General features: G+C 37.3%; 2 protein-coding genes across 4 annotated transcripts; one reads left to right on the forward strand and one right to left on the reverse strand.

Annotated features, from left to right (window-relative positions):
* The first annotated feature begins 29 nt into the window (after positions 1-29).
* LOC141906714 (neurexin-4-like) lies at positions 30-16,503 on the forward strand. 2 transcript variants are annotated; one of them, XM_074796026.1, is made up of 25 exons: positions 30-140; positions 483-614; positions 1,527-1,714; positions 2,629-2,770; positions 3,329-3,538; positions 3,630-3,799; positions 4,074-4,244; positions 4,694-4,855; positions 5,163-5,247; positions 5,333-5,503; positions 6,054-6,195; positions 6,796-6,902; positions 7,059-7,184; positions 7,646-7,852; positions 8,535-8,861; positions 8,996-9,172; positions 9,789-10,010; positions 10,920-11,042; positions 11,163-11,282; positions 11,769-11,951; positions 12,142-12,281; positions 12,399-12,501; positions 12,994-13,128; positions 14,383-14,526; positions 14,821-16,503. In XM_074796026.1, the coding sequence occupies exons 1-25, from the start codon at positions 68-70 to the stop codon at positions 15,009-15,011; spliced, it is 3,951 nt and encodes a 1,316-aa protein (XP_074652127.1). In that variant the 5' UTR covers positions 30-67; the 3' UTR covers positions 15,012-16,503. The 2 variants fall into 2 exon arrangements, with proteins under 2 accessions (XP_074652127.1, XP_074652126.1); XM_074796025.1 differs by lacking the exon at positions 14,383-14,526 and adding an exon at positions 13,366-13,512 and having other exon boundaries at positions 14,821-16,502.
* A 394-nt stretch (positions 16,504-16,897) lies between these two features.
* On the reverse strand, positions 16,898-21,109 carry LOC141907032 (solute carrier family 49 member 4 homolog). 2 transcript variants are annotated; one of them, XM_074796575.1, is made up of 13 exons: positions 20,663-21,109; positions 20,007-20,197; positions 19,820-19,913; positions 19,251-19,414; positions 19,079-19,127; positions 18,975-18,994; positions 18,747-18,797; positions 18,405-18,534; positions 18,132-18,240; positions 17,940-18,007; positions 17,723-17,844; positions 17,433-17,621; positions 16,898-17,338 (listed from the first exon to the last, which is right to left on the reverse strand). In XM_074796575.1, the coding sequence occupies exons 1-13, from the start codon at positions 20,974-20,976 to the stop codon at positions 17,145-17,147; spliced, it is 1,695 nt and encodes a 564-aa protein (XP_074652676.1). In that variant the 5' UTR covers positions 20,977-21,109; the 3' UTR covers positions 16,898-17,144. The 2 variants fall into 2 exon arrangements, with proteins under 2 accessions (XP_074652676.1, XP_074652677.1); XM_074796576.1 differs by lacking the exons at positions 19,820-19,913; positions 20,007-20,197.
* Between the last annotated feature and the right edge of the window lie 377 nt (positions 21,110-21,486).

The following is a 21,486-nucleotide window of genomic DNA, read 5'->3' on the forward strand; positions in this document are numbered from 1 at the left end:
TCTGGTGCTGCCCTCTCCCGTCAGATCTATACATGACCTAGTTTATTTAATCGAAAGGCGTTCAAAAATGAAGGGGATTTCGTCGATTTTAGGTCCGATTTTAGGGATATTGTTGTATATATCATGCCAGACATCAGCAAGTAAGTAAACAGAACATTTCTTCAATCGCCAGGAACAATGATTATGTTTGGTTGATTACTAAGAATGGTGTTAATTTCGATGATTGCCCCAAAACTAAATTCGTTAATTTTCACTTCCGGGTGTGTCCGCGAAGCGACGAATGACTAAGTAAGAGAAAAGAATAAATATCCAGATAAAAATAAATCAGATTTGGTGACCTCTGCAGCCCTGGTCCCTGTAAATGATTTTAATTCACTCAATTCACGCTGTGGGACAATGCCCAACTAATACGGGTCCTCCACATTATTCTAAAGAAGAATTCACCTTACTTATTGTTATTGTTATATTTCTTGATTTTACAGTGATAATGTACTGTCCAGATATTCCATATCCGTTGGGAATGGAAAACGGTACGATCCTCAACGAGCAAATATCCGCATCGACTGAACACAAACAACGACCGGCGTACAACGCACGGTTACATCATAGATCAGGTAAATAAAAACCTTCAAAATTCTACTCTATATTTTTTAAACATTATTAGGTATTTTACCTTAATAAATAAAATAATGATCTGTCCTTCAAATTAATCCATTTGATAACCATTGGATTGGTAAACACTTTGTCGGTGGAGATTTGCGATGAAAAAGTAAATTATTAGCTTAATGGAAACTTTTCGGACTTCATTTTTCTTGTTATATCAGTTGAAAAGAAATAGCCTAGATTTTGATGCCAAAAACTAACTTCACAAGAAAAAACTTTGATTTATTTGCCTCATTACTAATCTTAGATTCGATTCCCGGTTACATTCTTGTTTGTTCTTTAGCCTATAGTGAGCACCTATGAGAGGAAAGCCTGATTCCTAACTGTTCATCGAGAGAAAATGATAATAATTTAGGACCTTTAAGAATGAGGATATGAGAATGAATAAATACTAAACTAATTTGAAATAATTAATTGGGTTCATACGAGATTAAGTGTGTTAAAAGGAATTATATTTGTTATACTAAAATACATTTTGAACAAATTTGTTTTGAGTTGGGCGATATCAAGAAATACTGTCTACTTACTACATTGTACTTTAAACCCTTTCCTGACTGACCTATATTTAGGTATTTTGTGTTGCCTTTTTTTGTTAATCATCGACTTTTTTCTTTAATGAAATAACAATGATAATAATTTTTCGAAATGCCACTGACCATTAATTATAGTTAGGCCTATTAAACAAAGGGCAGCACCTCTCCTATGCCTTACGTCTGAAAATACAGTTTTCTGAGCAGTAGGAGCGACCGAAAACAGCATGAAACGGGTTAAAAATGCGGTATATATTATAATATAAAAAGGTGCTTCGTAGCTAAAAGCCCTTCGAATTGAATAGGATGCAATGTATTTTGTTCTAATTATAGCCTGGTTAGGCGATTTAAACGATTATAAACAATACTTGACGATCGAGTTTAAAGAGACGAAGGTCGTGACTGCGGTCGCGACACAGGGTCTACGCGGCAGTCGTAACTGGGTACAAGAATACCACATCGAATACAGCAGCGACGGCGAGACCTGGGAACAAGTCATCTCGGACAACGGAGAACAGAAGGTAAATTGATACAGATCGATGGTGACTAATCGATATTTCTCGTGTTTCTTTTTTCCTTTACGCGGCTACGATTGACTAAACAGCGTGGATGGCAGGACTGTCCGATTTTAATCAGTATATAACGATCGATTTGTTGACCACGCACACAGTGACGTCAATCGCGACGCAAGGACGACGTGCCAGTCGGGAATTCGTCAGCGAATTCTTTCTGTTTTATTCGAACGACGGGGAAACGTGGCAGAGATATGCCGCGCAGGACGGACGTCCGGTGGTGCGTTAGATATGATACGTTGTTAGCATGATGGTTGTTGTATTATTGAAATGGGTATTGTTTTGGTGTGAGCTTTTATTGTAGTCTTTTAGGGTCCACTTCAAAAAATCTCAGGGTCCAGTTTCGCAAAGAGGTATTTTAGTCTATACTAAGCCAATTAATTCAGTCTATCTATATGAGAAGTAAGCCTTTTTGTGTAACTGGTCTCTCTATTGCAAACTGGAACCCATACTTATTGTTGAGAAGACAACTATTGACATGAAACAAGTTTACCATCAATGGTGGTAAACTATTCTTCTTCCTTAGGTGCTACTGAAGTCCCACCCCATACTGACCTTTAGTTTATCCCTTCGGAAGCATGCAAAATATTATCATTGGTGTATTATGTAGTGAAATATTGGTGTTTTTTCACATTTTGATAATTGTTTATTTTCTACAGTTCTGAAGTGTCATTTCCGTCCCATCGTCACGAGTTGTTCTTTCAGTTTTTTTGTGAATTTTTTCTTGCATTCAAAGAGTGTATTGATGTCGTAAATCACCTGTGTCTGATCTCTCTAAAAGAAAAATATCAGTAGTCACTTTCGTAATATTTCCTACTGCTATTAGATTCATTATTGATGATTAGTTTCGGCTCTGTTTTTAGTTGTTTATTGGCAACACGAATGCTGATGGAGTCGTCCACAGTTATCTACAATACCCGATCATCGCTCGTTGGATACGTTTTAATCCTCAGAGATGGAACGGATTCATCGCTATGAGAGTCGAACTTTATGGCTGTAAATATGGTATGTACTGAAGACAATCACGAGCCTAAAATGGTCTTGTGTTCTACATTTTTAAAAGGGTGGTCACCACTGTCATTTTTTTATGTCAACCCCTCTTTAAATCTGCCACCCCTGTTAAGAATATGAAGCTCCTTGTCAGATTTGCTATCGATGTTTATAACTGGATTAATCAACTGGAAATTCTTTATTCCACCGAATGATGACTCAGTCAACAGCTGAGGTGTTGTCGTTTCATTTTGATACATTTTATCAGTTGAAATTCTATTTTGGGACTATCTTATCTAATAATATCCTCCTTGTAAAGTAGTAGTTTGATCTAAAAAAACCCTAAAGCAAACCACAAAAAGCTATGCGTTTGGTGTCCACACCTGTTTAACTGAAGAATGATTGCGGACCCGCTAAAATCCCCGCGTACAGAGAACATTGAAATCCAGTGGAAACAAAGTTGATCGAAAAGAGCAGATAACAATGAATGAAATAAAATAAACAGTAAATACTACAATACAACAAATAAACAATCATCGAGCAAATTATAATGTGATGTTTGATATCTTTTAGTACCATATACTGCAACGTTTACCGGTGACAATCGCATTACGTATGACATGACCGGACCTACGTATCTGGCACGTACGGCTAAAGATGAATTGTGGTTCCGATTTCGTACGAATTATCCGACCGGGTTGATATTCTACTCCGAGTCCTCAACCGGTGATTATATGGCCATCGAATTAATTCGAGGTATCCTGCGTTATTCTATCAATTTAGGTAAGGGTGAAAAAAATTATCGCATTTTCGTCGATTTCTATTCGGTTGAAATCTATACCAAAACTAAGCTCGTTGTATCGTTTTTACATAGGCGGACCGAACGGCGCTTCTGAAACGTATGCGAGTAGCTTATTGGATGATAGTCAGTGGCACGATGTGTCAATCATTCGTGACGGACTGTTCGTCGACATCGTCGTTGACAGACAGTTGACGAACAACACGCTGAAAGGAACGTTCAGAAATCTCGATATGGATGAAAAGGTCAGTAGTAATTACTCCTGGACAGAGATACTATTTTCTTTAAGAAAATGCATGTATTCGTTGGAAAAAGCATGTGAAACCCAGGCATTAGTCTACTATCACATGAACATGTAGGAATTGAAAAAAAGTATTGGTTAGAAACTGAAAATAAAACACAGTGAAAGTTTATTCCTCAAAGTCATTGATCAGAGTCGCCTTCGATTTACCGGTAGTTATTTATTTATTGTTATTTATTTACAGCATGTAAATTGTGATGTTGTTGTTTCTGTTTTAGATTTCTTTAGGTGGTCTGACGTCGTTCGTTCATCGACCGGGTATTAAAGTGAGAAGCAACTTCACCGGGTGCCTGGAGAATTTCTATTTCAATCACATGCACATGATTCGAGATGCCAATAAGAAACTTGACCGATATAAATTGTACGGACCCCAAACGTTCCATTGTTCGGTACGTAATGATTTGCTCAAATATCGAAATCAATTAAGTTTGAGGTTCATATAATAAAAGACCCATAATATTGAAGATTATTGTAACTATGAAAAATCTGTTACACTGACATTTCGAGTAGAATGCTTCTAACCATCTTCGCAGATTTATTTGAAATGAAAAAAAATTAAACTGATTTTTCATCGTTAATCTTCAATACTGTGAGTCCTAAAAACAGGCTTGACTACGGCTATAAAGTAGTTTCTACCCTTTTAAAGAGCTTGTTTACTCTCAAAATCATAATATCTAGTTCATTTTCAATTAAATTACTATCTGCAACTTTGATGTCAAATACACTCATTTTTGGAGAGAACTACCTACAATTTGAGTTATAAGGTAGTCTGGTCTGTGAAAATATCCCAAAATCTGACTTTCAGAGATATATGAATTTAGTTTCCCTTTACCAATAGGTTTCAACGATAACTCCGATGACGTTCCGATTCAGTGATTCTAAACTGGTTATACCCGGAGTGGCTACCGCTAATATTTATCGCGTATCGCTCGTGTTTCGAACGTACAACAAAGACGGGATTATTCTTTACTCGAAACTGTCACCATCCGGTCAACTGAAGGTATGTATGCATTGCAAGGGTGGCCACTGACTTGGAAAACCTGGGAAACTCAGGGAATCAGAAAAGTCAAGAAACAAATCTTCGGGAAACTCAGGGAATTTGACAAATTTTGAAAAAAAACCTGGAAAACTCAAAAGATATTTATAGTTATCATAGAATAAGCATTTTGAAAATAGCAGACATTTTTAGTCGGACTAGCTTCATATAAAAATATCGAGGGCAATATTCTCTTCATTCCAGTATGATTTGCTTTGAATTTCTTTTGTATCTATTTTGAAACAATGTTTATTATGGTAATGAATTTCAGGTTTGGATCAACGAAAATGGCTTCATCGAATACGAAATCAAAAACGTGAAAGATTCGCCAGCCATTCACGATATCGTTGTCAACAGTAAGCAATGTCGAGTATTTTGTTGAGTATTTTGAAATATTTATATGTTATCTCTATAACCGATGTTGTGTTATCGATCTTACAGCTGCCAAAGATACAGGCAATGATGAGCAGATATTCAATGACGGCTTGTGGCATTATCTAAATTTCCAAGCTGAGAAAAATAAAGTGAATTTAACTATCGACGAACAAGTACGAGTTACGATTCAACCGTTGAATATCGATGGAATTGCTGGCTCTTATTACATAGGTGGAGGTTAGTGGCGTTGTTATACAATGTCGGGCAGCACAGTTTATCCCTGTGCAACCCCAGAATAACCCCTCAAACCCAGGTCTAGCATCAAAATTGCTTATTGCTCACCAACACCCTTCGACATCATTGCTCTAAATACATACTATAGGCCAAAATGTACATTTTGAAATCAGTGATAGTTGCCAGTCAGCTATCTTGGATGGCATTATGACCTAGATTCATCTTCTGATATGTCATCTAAAATTCTGAAATATCATGAACGAAATTCAAAGTTACTGCTGGCCGAAATGTACATTTTTGGAATCTAAGCTGGTCCTCTAGAGTGTCGTCATCTCGAATGGGATTACCCTCAAATTGAATGGGATTCAACCATATACCACCAAACACACATACCATGATAGATGCAGTATTTTATCTGGAGTGATCTCAGAGCACAAACCTCACACGGATGAGGTACAGCTAAAACCTTAATAATATCGACAACATTGGGGAGGGGTAAATATGATGCGTTCTGTACTGCATGAATGGTGTATTGTGGATTGAATTTTAACAGGCGACGATGAACAAGAAGGTTATCAAGGTTTTCTGGGCTGCATGAGAGAAGTGTACACCGCAGCGATGCTCGTTGATATCGAAAAATTGGACTCGGAGCAAAATAAAGGCGTAACCATCGGCCAGTGTAGCATGAGAGATAGGTGCGTACAAACAGCTTCAATGAATATACGAATTAACTGTTCTTGAATTTCGAATGATTTTCGATGTATTGAATTTTTCTTTTTCGATAATGAAATTCAATACAGTGAAACTCACTTAACTTGTTGAATTTGCGACCATCATTATGTCGATGACATATTATATGACAGGGTCCGTACAACTCCTTGATTCCTTGAAAACTTCTAAACCAAAAATATTTGTCAAGGTCCGTGAATATACTTAAATTTGAGCAAAATGCTCAAAAGTCCTTGAAAACTCCTTGAATATTGGGAAATTGGCGTTTAGAAAATGTTTAGGTTTTGGGCCTAGATATTATACACACAGATTCCACGGAAATAAATGGTTTACTATGATAATCAGTACCGATTTAGGAGGAGTTGACAGTAATTGAGAGTGATGCATACACTCCTCGAAATTTGAAATTTTCTCCTTGAAGACTTCTTGATAAGTCCTTGAATTCTCGAATGACTCAACTGTAGGAACCCTGTGCGATTACTGCCACTTGAATTCAAACAGGGTCTCGCTCTATGAAATTCTATTTATGCAACTTCTTCATTGATCTATTTGTCGTATTATTTTAGATGTCGGCCGAATCCTTGTGAACACGGAGGAATTTGCTCTCAGGATTGGGGCACGTTTATGTGTAATTGCGATGATACTGGTTATATGGGTTCAGTATGCCACATCTGTAAGTATGCATTCATCGCCCGTAACTACCAGTACCACATTTACCGGTAGAAATAATTCTCAAATGTGGCTGTCTCTAAAAATATTTCAAGAAAGTAATTTTGATCTGTTATTCAGTCGGCTTATCTGCAATTGTGAATGATTTTTCTTTCAACAGCTAGACACGCACAGTCATGCGTCGAAGTGCAAGAACTACATATGAGCAGCGGTGAAAAAGTGATTGAAATTGATTTAGACGGATCGGGTGTCATCAAACCGTTCCAAGTGAAATGTGTATTTCAAGGTAAAACATTTAAACTGTCCATTTGCAAACTTCAGATCTGACCACGATTACTATTTGTAGAGTAGATTTGTCTCTTAAAGAGCTCAAAAGATGTCAAAATACTCTCTAAATCAGAATAATTCCTAGTTCATTTTCAATTTAACTTCTATTTTTTATGTCAAATTACTCTCGATTTCGATGAAAACTACAACAGTAGACTTTCCTCGAGTCTGACCTTTTGGGGCCGTAAAAATGCGTTGGAGTTGGATGATATGTACTTCATATATAGTGTCGCAAAAATATTTGCAAAAACATGGAGAGTTGAACGGTTATACGAGTTAATCAGATCCGATTTGGGCACAGTCTACTGTGTACAACAAGAGATATTAGAATATACTGGTGTGAATAATCAGAGCGTTATGGAGGCCGACCGGTATTATCTAAAGATTTTCAAGAAAAGTCGATCCATTATTCTTTTACAGAGAAAGGAGGAATACCGTTGACTGAAGTGAGTCATAATTCGATGGAGCTAACGACGGTAGATGGATTCCAGGAACCGGGCTCGTATCGTAGACGTGTGGTTTACACAGCATCGCGACCCGCTCTAGATTTACTCACCGAACGAGCGTATAGCTGTCAACAGTTCATACAATATTACTGCGTTAAATCGAAACTGTTATCGCAACCAGGTTCGTCGACATCTAGAATCTAATTCCACAGAAGAAAAGTCCAGTTCCACAGTTGATAGATATGATTTTACTAGGATCAACTGTTGTCGATCCATATAGAATGATCCTGAGAGTAACTTTCTGTTAGCTCTTGGTGGCAAAATTTGTAACCACTGGATATACACAAGTGATATTTTGTCATTAGGAGTGATTCACTCCTAATGACAAAATATCACGAGTGAAATAGGTGTTGCAATTTATATGGCAAGTTTCGTCCATCCGCTCTTAGCCGTTTGGAAGTACTGGGAGAAAATGTACAAAATTTCAATGAATTTCTCCTCATTCTACTAATGGACGCATGATCTTGTTTCGTGATGATGTCACGGGCAAAGCCCTTCAGCGTCCAAGTTCAATGTATATGGAACAAACAAAGCGTTGATTGCTCTGCCATGTGTTAGTGAGTCATGGGGAAAACCTATTACCGTGTAATCATCACTGTTGAATCTGCTTACTAGATTGTCGTTGTGCATCAAGATTTCATTTCCTCCTTATACATAAGTTTTGTTGTTTATTGTAGTTCAATTTCAAATAGAATTTATCAAATGTTAACTCAGAACTGTGAAACTGGTTCTTGGAGTTAGTTTGAAAAGTCCATTCATTTAGCTCATTCGAAAGTAAAAACAAAATGCAATTAATTTTTCAGGCGCCGAGTATGGAGGCGATAAAAGAACGTGGGGATGGTGGGTCGGACGTAGCAATCAACCGATGTATCATTGGGGAAATGCGCCACCTGGAAGCGATTCGTGTTACTGCGGTTTGTTGAACACATGCGCGAAGAAGGTCGACGGAGTTTCGGCAAACGTGAAGTGCGAATGCGACGCCGATTCAGCGATTATGACGAATGATAACGGCCAGTTGAAACAGAAAGAGGATTTACCGGTCATGGAGATGTATTTCGGCGATACGGGATCGCTGACTGACGATAAGTACGGCCGTCATAAACTCGGCGAACTCAAATGCACCGGAGATAGTAAGTAGAATTATTATGAAGTTTCTGTTGAAATTCCTATACTGTAGGTCATATGTTTCAAATGAAAATAGAACTGGATTGAGTAGTTGCGAAATGATTTCAAAAGTTCCTAGCATGATTTCAAATATTTTCAGCTTTGTACGATAACGTTGTCACATTCCGTAAAGCGGATGCGAGTATCGAATTCGATACATTACAATTCGACCCGCGAATCGCTACCGATATCAGCTTCCAGTTCAAAACAACGGCTAGAGACGGCGTTCTTTTACAAAATAAAGGACCCAATCATTTCATCGAAGTCAGTCTGTTCGGTACGTAGTCATATTGAAAACCTTTTCTTGGGTGGAGCCTGGTTATACCTACCTCGGATATGACGATTTATCGGTCTCTACGAATAGGACAATTTTAGTAATTTCATACTGGATATAAGGAATGCGTTTTTTGTTCCCCTTAAGTTCGTTGTAAAGAGTTTCCACTGTATAACTGGGTCCCTACAACTTGATTCCTCAAGAACTCCTGTACAGAAAATGCTGTCAAATGTGCTTGAAACTCCTTTGATTTGTGCCAAATGCGCAAAACTCCTCTTTAATTAAAACTCCTTTAATTTTGAGGGATAGGCAATTAGAAATGTTTGTATTTGTACAGTAGACTACATCTAAATTGGTAAGTTGGGACCAGGAGATGCAGAAGTGATACAGACACTACTCGATTTCGTAGAAACTCCTTCTAGATTGAAATTTCTTTTAAAGGTGCTTTTTAAATTTAAAGGAGTCTACAGTAATTGGGATATGAACGTGACACTTCCTCGAAATTTAAAACTTTCTCCTTTAAAACTCCTTATATCCAGGAATGACCGATCTGAAGGGACCCTGTAACCAGCTAATATTGATAAAGTTTTTTGATGAAGCAGTTGTGTTTATTTCACAGCGGGAACATCGGTTTCTTTCCGTTATAACGTCGGACGCGGCGTCGAATCTCTCGTTCTGGGGGTGGCCGGCAGTTTGAACAACGATCGTTGGCACACGGTGATCGTCGAGCGAAATCGTAAACAAGCGTATTTGAAAGTGGACAACAACGCACCGGAGTTCCGCGACGAACCGCAAGACGCTGGATTCCGTCTGCCATATCTCACCAGTAAATTATTCATCGGTACGTTTATTTGATTTGTGAATCTGCATGAACTGCAACCACACAATTAGTGCTACGCCTTGATTCATTAAAAACTCTCAATATTGGAATCACTTTCAATGACCACATACCTCTAAATTTGAGAAAATAATCGAAACTAATTGAAACTTTGATTTTGTTAGTCAAAAAGAAATTTTAGAAGTCAATCTATTTCAGTCAATGACTGTCATTGTCACTGTATAGCAGAAGTATAATGTTCCTGGCCTTATCCAGGCATCCACATACTTTTCAGTCTTAAATGTGACTAGTGTGTAATACAAGTTATACATTATGTTACTAATTGTGGTGCATTTTCTAGTTATTTCTAGTCGAAATACTCTTATTTTGTCGATATGAAAATGTAGTAAACCACTTCAAATTTTTACATTCTCTCCTTTGAATAATTCTCCTCTAATTCAGGAATCTGGCCAAGTAGTACGAATCGCTGGATACACTTTGACTCATTATGTATTAAACGTGATTTCACTGATTACTCGATAAAACCTGATTTTGATCATTCTAATATAGTTTTTCCGTCTCTAACAGCATTACCCGACGCCACATAGTTGAGTCGGCTTAGAAAATTCTCATTCCAATTCTTGTGTCAATGGTAACCTTGGTTTGTCTCCCCATAATAAACTGTTATCCCAGAACATTTCCTCTGCTCAATATCACCTAGTTTTATGTGCAATAGTGTGTATCATTTCTTTTGGTACATATATATTATAATATACTGTGACATGTTAGATTTGTAGTTATTCCTTGAAAGTGTTTTTTCAGTGAAAAACCAGAATTCGGATTTTTAAAAAATTTAAACGTTTTGATATTTTTAAAAGACTTTTGTTCTCGTAATTGTGGGACATATATCTTATGCTTTCATCGATTTTCCAGGCAGTACAACCGATTACCGTAATGGGTTCGTCGGCTGTATGAGATCACTACAAGTAAACGGTATCGCGTATGATCTACGGGGGGTCGTAGCGCGGCGAGAAGTTACGTACGGTGTCTCTGAAGGTAAAGTAAACTCCATGTCAATTATACGTAGACTAGAAATCGTCAATTTCGTCTGTAGATTTAAAAATGAAGAAACCGAAGTGTGATCGAGGTATATCTGTTGGGTTATTTTCCATACAGGTTGTGTAGCGAAGTGTTCCAGTAATCCGTGTATCAACAATGGAGACTGTTGGGAAGGCTATTCAGATTATTATTGTGATTGTACATACACTCCGTACAGAGGATACATCTGCGGGCGAGGTAAGATGCTACTTTGATGCTGAAACTACCACTCAGAAAATTGTGTCATAATTGCCGCAATCAAAATGAAATCCACTGATCAGCAAACGCTAGATTGTAGTCGACTTAGAAAGAGAATTAAGTATTGAACGGTGGAATAATGGGATACCGGCAACACAAGATGGCGCAACAAATCACTGGGTTACTCGTAGTGAAAATCATTTCATTTTCAATGAAATTTGAACATTATTTATAGGCTTCCAAATCCGGAAAATCAGTCATCGGATAGATATAAGATTTCCTTTCTCACTCAGTGTGTGGTATTGATTTCACTGAAAATTAATTTTCTTATCAGAAAATTTGACTCGAAAATTATTGAAAGGTAGAAGAAATTGAAGCGCGGTAACACAGTGCCACTAGCGATCCTGGCGGATTATCGCTGAATCCTCGCTTCCCCCAGGAGCCTTGCCAGTATCCCATTGAAGTTTTCATGAATTCTATTTGCAGAGGTTGGTGTTGAATTGGATGCCGGTAGCTACGTACAGTTTGATTTCTCGTCGCAGGGTACCCTGGCGACTGAGGATGAAACGATCATTATCGGATTCTCGACGTTGCGTAAACAGGGAATTCTTCTTCAAGTCATAAATCCTGATATTCCGGAATATATTTCCGTTCAACTCAATAACAACGGTTAGTAAGAATTTCTGATGAATTTTGTCGGATCATTGCGATATCTAGTAATCAGCCTTATTGATCTAGCGCGAATGTAATGAAATCCAAGTTCATCTTGAATTTATCGCCCTGACAATCGTTTTGCCATGTCTGATTTGAGGCACGATCATTGCTGAATTGCGCATTAATGATATTGATATGTTTTAAGGTGGAGTGAAATGCGTTTTCGATGTCGGATTCAGCCAGCAGGAAGTAAACACTGACATTCCGGGCGTCAATTTGGCCAATGAACAGCAGCACGTAGTCGAAGTGAAGAGAATGAACAAGGGAAGGATTGTACAAATCAAGGTCGGTTTTTCTAAACTCTTCACGTACTGCCACACGTAGTCTAGAAATGAAAATCAGCTCTAAAACTCAGTGATGAAATATTTTTGTGAATCTATACTGATGACTTGTTCGTTTAAGGTTGATGATTATCCTCCAGAGAGAAAAGACTTTTCCATCCTATTGTCTGATGGAGCTGACACGAAACTGCACAATCCAAAATATATCTATCTTGGACATAACAGTGGGTATTGCTTTAAAAGTCTTATAGTAAATTTCTCGTATTGAGTCTAACCTACCAAAATATCGCTACAAGTTTAGTGGCAGCCTCAGTGAAGAACTGTGAGGCAGGTTTCAATTGGTGTCTACTGAATCTGCAATATTCTTTTGGTGCATTCGTTTCGAATGAGAATACTCTATTCTGGAATATCCTAATTGTAAACCTGATAAAAGACCGGTAGAGAGTTTGTAGTCCTGATTTCCCTTGATCCCTGTTCTTAAAAGGGATATGCCATCTAAATTGTACTTTCAGTGATTACTTAACCAAATGAAGCTTTTGTATATATGTAAATAACAACCTGAGAAATGACTGATAAAAAAAAATACCTAATTAGTCCCAAATTAGTCATATATTTATCCTTCACTTTGATTATGTTCTTAAAACTTGAATACGGGCAACCGAAATGCTCTATGGCTGAATATGTATTTGCAATGTTTTTTGACTTTCTGTTTTCAGGTACAGATAAGAAAAGTAATGGATTTTCTGGTTGTTTGTATCGCGCTAAATTCAACAATATACATCCGCTGAAATCGGCATTCAGAGATCCACCGCCGGGAAATATTCATTTGCACCCTGCCGACAATCGAAAACGTAAGTTCATATATCTAATCACTTTGTTTCCTCTACAGCAATCGAAGCCAGGAAGCTACGCATGAATGAAACTATGGAATTGAATTTCTAAAATTGCCGTGACGAAAATGAATTCCTATTTCATAGTTGCTGCGTTCATTGATATAGGCCTATTTGTGTATATAGCATTCAAAGCGCTGTATTAGGGAGGGTTTTTGAAGAGCGCGTTGTTAATGTTTCGTTACTGAAAATCGACAGCTATTCGTGAAAACATGTGCGGATTCGAGGAAGTGTTACATCCCCCGACGCCTCGAGAATTCCGTAAGCCGCCGCCTATTAACGAAACCATTCCGATCGACTATTTGGCTCGGAACTCGGCTGGCACCCTCGGAGGCATTATTGCAGGTATTATCGCCCGTGATGATTACCGGCAATGAAAGCATGCACGGGCACAAAATGAATCAATCAACTTTCTCCAACATAAGAATTGCCCTGAGAACCATAAACTTTGCGTTTATAAATTTTGCAGTCAAAATAAATCAATAATTGAATTTTACTTTGATCAGTTGATAACCAGCAGAGTCTGTGTTTCTCAATTCTATTCAATCATTCTTGATTATTTGATCGATACATTGGGTACAGGAAGCCAAAAGCTACAACTCGATTTTGAAAGTAGCTTTAAGCTACCTGCTGTACTCAATCATGAATATTGACTAATCTATGATATATATGAATATACAAACGGTGAATGGGAAATTTGTGTTTGTCAGATTGTCGAGAGGTTCCAGTTTCGTTAAATATACATTATTTTCTAATGGTTTAGTTGTTTCAGGGTTCCAATAAGAACAAACTTAATGATTTAAACTGGGAAGTTTTGATATCAGTCTGATAAATGCAAGCAGTAGCTTTGCACTGACCAATCAATGGTTGATAAACTCATCCTTCTCACTGAAGACTCATCTAGACCAAGGCCTATGTGCGCAGTCATGGCTTAAGTACAAGATTATTCTTGGACCAACTTAGTTTTATAGTCATTCTGATAACTTAAGATCAGTCTTAAGATTTAAGACCGCTTTTGGACTTGGAGTCACGACTACGCAACTGGGCCCAGGTTTCCTACACCAAGATTTTTTCTCACATTTAGTGTTGAAATAAGTTTTCGTGGAAACTGGTCTCTTAAAGTACTTGGATGAACAAATTATGGGCTTCAGCGGCAAGAGAATGAGTTGATTAATTCTATTCTATGATTCAATTGATTCCACTGATTTCTCACAGCGATTCGCGAAAGCAAGTGCGGTTTTGAGGAAGTATTACACCCGCCCGAGCCCCAGGAATATCGCCCGGTGCCTCCTATTGATCCAATGGCTACGGCAATTCCCGCTACTGCTGCTAGTAAAAATTACGGTGCTATCATCGGCGGTGAGTATTCAATCAAATGCAATGGGTGCCCGCGATAATCAATAGCATCGCTTAATTGAATTTCTTTCTCAAATCATTTCTACACGATCACTCTGTACTATCATGTAATCATAGATATTGAGGGTTATTTGTATCTAATTCAATCATTGTAAAAATAAATTGTTTGTTAGAATATGTTTACGGTAAGTGTTAGATGAAAAGGCATTTAGATTAATTGAGAATTTTACTAGAGTCTGCTGTATTATATCGTCTTTTTCTTCGTCGCTTATCATTCGTTTATCCGTAATATTTCAGGAGTCATTGCTTTCCTCATTCTCGTGTTGATCATCGTTATCATCTTCGTTTGTCGTTACGCGAAGGCAAAATCGGGCGGTTACGAAACTCGCGAGGCGAAAGACGATGGAGCCGACAATCCGGACTTCGCGATGAAAGCGAAATCGTCACGACAGCCGGAAATATCAGCGAAACGAGAATATTTCTTATAGATCATTGTCGGATAGCTACGTGCCGTATATACTGGTATATGTTACCACAAGCAATCGCTACTTTGTACAGGGTTCTTACGGGTTTGGGAAGTCTTTGAAAATGGGAAGTTTACACATTTTATAACAAACTTTATGAAAATACTTTAGGCCCATCTACATGAGAGTAATGATCCTTTATTTTCAATCTACAGGGGGGAAAAGTTCAGGCCTCTGCAATGTGAAACTTAGGGGTATGGAAAATTTATTATCTGGGTATGGAAAATGAAATTGGGAAACCCAAAAGAACCCTGTTTATACATATACATACAATATAAACTTTATTTATTTATTCATTCCGTGCAAATTTACGCAAACTATTGTTATGTCCATCCATATTCGAAATCCATCCAATACTGTCTTATTCAACATTCCAGAAGCATGCTTTCAATAACCATTTCCATATTTGTTCATATTTCCTTGAATTTGAAAATCAATCTACACACACCAGGTACTACTCTGCTATTTCACAATTTGTAGTTCATGGCGATTTATTATTATTCTTGAACCGTGAATATTCTGCTGCTAAATGAAAAGCAGATCTGTGATTACGGGATATACACAGGTATTGCTCGTTTTAAAGGGCTTACCGTTAATGCTGGTTTAATATTATGATTCATCGAAATCTAACAAATATAGAATTTGTTATTACGCCTTGCTTCCCCTGATGTACATTTATTATGATATAACAAAAACGTTTGCCTAGTGGGTATAATTGTATATTTTTGCTGGTTGCATACTTTATATTTCAAGATTCTACGTGACATAACGTACGTTTCTTAAGCCCTCTGTATTTTGATTGATTTCCTCCTTTGAACTTAGAATAGAATCAATTCAAGAGTTCAAATATTTTGAAAAAAACTGCGCGTTGGATTGGATTGCTGCATGCACACATTCGAACTCTGAATACCTACTGATGTATGATGAATTTGTGGCCAATGGATAAAAAAAGATGTGTTATACATATAAACAAACAATCATTAAAGGTGGTTTAAGGAAATGATTTAGAACGAGTCTTTTGTAAATAAATATTGATGAGGCTTTTTGTATGAGTTTTATATATTTATCTAGCTGTAAAAATGAAAAACGTATCATAACGTATTAGTTTTAAACATTTATTTATATCTATCAATATTTGTGTCTCGAGACTAATCGACAATGAAAATGACTGCAGTTAAGAGAATGTTTTAAGCTTGAAATTGGTCAATATTGAGTTGTTACTAATCTAATCCATCCTTTCTCTATGAGATTCCGTCACATAGTTTTTGCAGTCTTAAACCTTTATTCTCAATTCTATTCAAATCTTTGTATTAAATTATTTAAATTATCAATAGTTTTCATTAATTTGTAATATGATTTTTTCCTAAGCGCTTCGATCATTGGAAATCATTATGATTCAATTCTATGTATTGTACAGGTTTTATAAGGATACTTTCTGTTATGATGCACAGAAATAATAAAAATATTTTACATTTTATACTCAAAATATAGAAATTTTTGTTGTGTATAGGCTTCAGCTTTTACACTGCATACTGCAGCCATATTCATAAATCCTCAGTTAGCGTAGTTTCTTGGTAAGTGGCTGTCCGTAAAAGACGTCCAAGGTCGATGGGGTTTGTGAACTGTTTGATTCATAACTATACTATGAGGGACAGCAGCGCATATCCTAAGTGGCCTGTGCAGGGTTAATAGCACTTTACAGCACTTTCGTGAAAAGCACAGATCGGGACCTTATATTTTCTTAGACTTGCTACAAACCATGCTGGGGGTTTTTTGTCCGAGAATGAACCATGCATGCGATATCGAAATGAAAACTAACTAACAAACTTTCAATATCAGAAGATAATGTTATTGGTATCACATTATTTATCTTCATACATTCTCACATCTTCATACAATTTTCGTGTATAAATGAAAAAGGATAATAGCTACTACCATAAAAGTACATGCGTAAGTAACTGACAAGATTCATTAAAGAGATAAAAAACTGTTCATATCACCTTTGCTAAAACAATAAAACTGAATTACATAAATAAAATATTTATAAAATACTAACATCAAGATTTTAGTACTAAAATATTCTTGTGTAAATCGATTTCACGCAACTGAATGATTCCCGATTTTTTGGTCATCACTTTGATCGTTTTCACTATCATTTTCGCTAACGTTGACATCTTTTTTGTGAGCGATTGAATCGATGCGAAGACGTTTATAGTCGACTTTGCAGAGTAGTAACATCACAGGAGATAAAACAGTTGATGCCATGAACAACCAATTCATCCACATGGTACCTGAATGAAAACATTCTCAAAACGTGTTATCATTTATTTTTTACAACAGACTCAAAAATACAAATAAAATCACAGGTACTCGCGGGTTACCCACCTAAATTCAGGCCCGGTATGGCAGGAATGAGCAAAAACAGCAACGCGATAACATTCAAACCGACGATAGGAATGATCATCGAAACGCCTTCGTTGACGGGATGACTCAGCTCGCAAGTCACCTCGTATATCAACGGCATCGTGCTCATTAGAAACACTCCTAACATTATCACAGAAATATAAACAGTAGCTGAAAATAAAACAATTGCACGTTATCAACATAATTTGATAGCTGAAAATTAGATTCCAAGTAAGAGGAAGCTCAAGGATCGAGACTCAATTTAAACCTACTATAATAGACCGGTATATATCCAGCACACTGTAGTGTGAACCAAACAACCATCACTGCCCCAAAACTATTACCAACTACCATTATGCTTTTAAAATGACCTTTAAAGTAAGTATCAGCAATCCTGCAAACATCAAGAAATACGTTTCATTTCAACTAGACATGGATGAAAATCTACACGAAACGAATGCTTAATTTCACAGTTACGCTCAAACTTACGCTCCAACTCCTACTCCGAGTATATTTCCAAATATAACATTCAAAAACATCATCATTCCAACTTCGGTCTGAAATTAAACATTGATCATTTTTATTTGCCGCCAGAAGTCAAAAATCCAAAGACTTTCACTGATCCACCTCACACTACGCGGACAAATTTAAATAGAAGGTACACTGAAACTATGTAGGTACCTGTTTAATGCCAAGCGTTTTCAGATTCACTTCCAGCATAGCGTACCAGCCAATATAAACACCCATCGGTACCTGAGATGCGACTACAAACAGCCAGTATTGACGATGCCTGAAAAATATGCGAACATTATTCCAAGCTACAGATCAAAAGCAGATAGCTGCAATAAGTAAAAACATTGAATTGTTAGGATTCAGAACGCTAAATATCTCATGAGAAGATATTTAGCCTTCTGCAAAACCTTAACATCCATCCACGATTATAAGAGATCTCACCGTATAAGAGATTTGATAGCCTCTTTGAAAGGTATACTATCCATCGATGCGGATAAACTCGGCGGCATTGGAGGTTTATTAGGAAAGTATATGAGGGATGCAAGGAACAAAGCCGTCCCAGCAGCCATATCTAATTAAAGGAAAAGAAAAAACTGAATTAAAAGCCAGTGGTGTATACGAATATCCTTGATACATGTAAGCGATCTTTCTGCAAGTCACAGTTTCTTAGGTGGAGTAGACCAAATTGGCATGAATCCAACCAAAGGCCACCGGTAACTGTCGTTTACCTAGTTGTCATCAGTAAGAATTGAATAAAGAATAGTGGCAAACAAGGCAACTTACGTATGTAGAGAACTATCATGATTTCGTCAAATTGTTTCTTAATCTCGGCATCTGGAAGATGTAAATATACTTATGAATGGCAGACCAGGGGTCGGTTTTATAGACCGGTATTAACTAAGTTATGAAATGAGTTAACTACTTGGCTACTAGGTTTAAGTTAGTACCAGTCTATCAAACTGGTGCCTGGTATTCCGTTAGTCCAGATAGAGTTATTAAATGAGGACTGACCTGTTCTATTGCTATGTTTGCTGAAAATGAAAAGAAATAATCTGTAATGATATTATTCACAACTTTACAAATTTATCTTATCAAAAGATCAGAGTGAAGATTACCTCCAGTGAGCTGGATGAGTTAAGTTGAATTCGGATACAATATAGGGACCTGAAAATTATTTTAAGAACCATGAGATTGATCTATGTACTGAGAGTTAACAAATTAGTGTAGCTTTTTGTAGCATTAAGTTTTCAATGGGATAGGCTGAAAAATGCAGCCTAGTAGACTGACCCAGTATCGATTGTAAAGCAGCACCGAGTGGATTACACATAGAACTGATAGCTGTAGCTGTAGTACGCTGATTCACGGGGAACCAAACAGAAGAGACTAGAGCAGGAGCAATCTGACCAAAACTCAACGTTAAACCATTTAACAGCTGACCGATATTCAATGCCCTGAATTAGAATGAAATCAGAAACAAAAAATGTAACAAAGAAAAATTGACAGTAAAATCTCAATTCGTGTGTGAAAAAAATGTAATCACAGTCCTTCTAAGGTTTTCGTACCATGGCAGAGTCTCTCTAAGGGAGGATAGGACGTAAAACTAGGGGTCCAGGGACACCATGCCCACTTGGGAAGTGGTTTCCAATGCTCAACAATCTAACAATTTCAATATTCAACGCCCGTGGTGACCATATACAAAAGCCAATGACCTTGAAACTCACTACAATCATAGAACATGTCAACAGCTACTTAAGTCCCAAGTGGGCTAAAAATGAATTAAATGTAATGATGGCTTGATAAACGAATCTACTTTTCAATGAAGGAAAAATTTAAAAATCTATAACTCGTTCATTTACCATTTATAGAAGTCAGGGTTGATACCAACAAACAATCGAATTCCGGCACTGAGAAATATTAAACCTGAGCTCACAACCATTGATATCCTTAAGCCTGTAATGATACATCATTTAATTAAACTGAAGGTTCACTTTCAATTTACGAATATCTAATTTTTATAATCGATTAAATAGATCACTCACATACCTAGATAATCAGAGGCCCAACTAAAGGGGATCACAGTCAAAAGAAAACCGATAGGACCCCAGTTTGAAAGCAGCGCTATTTCACCATCGGTCATATTGAAAACATCTTCGGTCGAATGAGCAATTGGTCCCCAAGTTCCCCAAACAGCTCCATTCATGAAGCACATCAGCGAAAATAGAAACAAAACATAACTGCAAAAAACAACAATGAAAACATATAAGACGGTAAATACCACGTAAAGACCACGTCTCAAAGGATCAATACATGTAGTTTAGTTTAGTAGAACAGCATATCTAATATGCCGCAGTAAACTAGCATTCTAACAGAAAGTCAGTTCCGGTAACCTAATGGTTGGTGTAAGCGTTAATAATCGGATGATGGGCTTCCCTAAACTGAACCACAGATATACTGACTAACAGTGAATATGACTGATAATAAACGGCAGTGGTTATTTAGCCAAACAAGTCGTTTTAAACCTCTTGTAAGTCATACTTCCTCAAATTGCAATTTAGAAAATCCTGTGGCAGCCCGCTAAGGTATCTGATAGCTGTCGGTTTCCCTGTTTTCCTTGGCCTTAGGTTTTTATAGGCTACATTTCATACAAAATTGTATGGGGTCAAATATCTGCAAGCAAAATAAAATTGTCGTCTACGTACAATCTTCTTTTGTACGGTTTTAAACCGAGACTGTCAGCTGTCACGACGACTTCATCAGGTGACGTTGTGCTATAATGTCGTGTTGTTATCAACGGCTCCCTATCTTCAGCGTTTACAACCAGATCTCTGGAGAACGTACGGCGCAAAGTTGGCACGCTCGACCTGCGGAACCTCTTCATGTCCCGGCTTCGGTCAGGAAGTGGTGGTAATCTGCTAGATGATGGCGAAAACTGATCGTGCTGTTCGTCATCATCGTCATCATCATTTTGATCGGGGATGATATCATCACGAGATGCGGGTGGGTATTCAGCCATCACTCTTGAGGTCAATATTTATTCTATCCTGCTGAAATTACTAGAAGTGATATTTCTTACAAGCCTCGTAGAAATTTATCGTTTGTTGGTTTTCGCTCAGTAATCCTCAGTCGTTTCTGCTTTACTGCTCAGCTGATCGGCTCTACGACCTTGAACAATTTAGCATTGTAACGTACATGGCTATTTATCGCCGAGATCAGTTCAAAATGCGGGTGATATTTTCCCTAGGATAATGACTTGAAACGTCCGACACACATGTAACCTTAACGAGCATTTTCACAGCTTAAGGCTCTATCCATCCAAGATTCATCTTTAGGACAAAGAAGCAAGGATTTAATCATGTTAATCTAAAAAAAATCATAAAACGAAACTGACGAAATACTAAGATTGCAATCTTATTCTAGGTATGCCATTCTAGAAATGAAATCCACATTTTCATGAAATACATGTATCGCCTTCCATCTCAAATTCTGGTCACACCCTTAGGTTTCTGTACAGTTCACTTTTTAC

This window comes from Tubulanus polymorphus, chromosome 6 (assembly GCF_964204645.1).
Source record: "Tubulanus polymorphus chromosome 6, tnTubPoly1.2, whole genome shotgun sequence".
Classification (NCBI taxonomy): Eukaryota; Metazoa; Nemertea; class Palaeonemertea; order Tubulaniformes; family Tubulanidae; genus Tubulanus; species Tubulanus polymorphus.

Excerpts from the sequence above, each read along its gene's own strand:
- LOC141906714 (XM_074796025.1), top strand. The coding sequence starts at position 68 with ATGAAGGGGATTTCGTCGATTTTAGGTCCGATTTTAGGGATATTGTTG. Across the intron at positions 11,952-12,141 it reads CGTTCAACTCAATAACAACG|GTGGAGTGAAATGCGTTTTC; the intron begins GTTAGTAAGAAT and ends ATATGTTTTAAG. Across the intron at positions 13,129-13,365 it reads CCCTGCCGACAATCGAAAAC|CTATTCGTGAAAACATGTGC; the intron begins GTAAGTTCATAT and ends GAAAATCGACAG.
- LOC141907032 (XM_074796575.1), bottom strand. The coding sequence starts at position 20,976 with ATGGCTGAATACCCACCCGCATCTCGTGATGATATCATCCCCGATCAA. Across the intron at positions 19,914-20,006 it reads TTGGGCCTCTGATTATCTAG|GCTTAAGGATATCAATGGTT; the intron begins GTATGTGAGTGA and ends GTATCATTACAG. Across the intron at positions 18,798-18,974 it reads CAAACATAGCAATAGAACAG|ATGCCGAGATTAAGAAACAA; the intron begins GTCAGTCCTCAT and ends TACATCTTCCAG.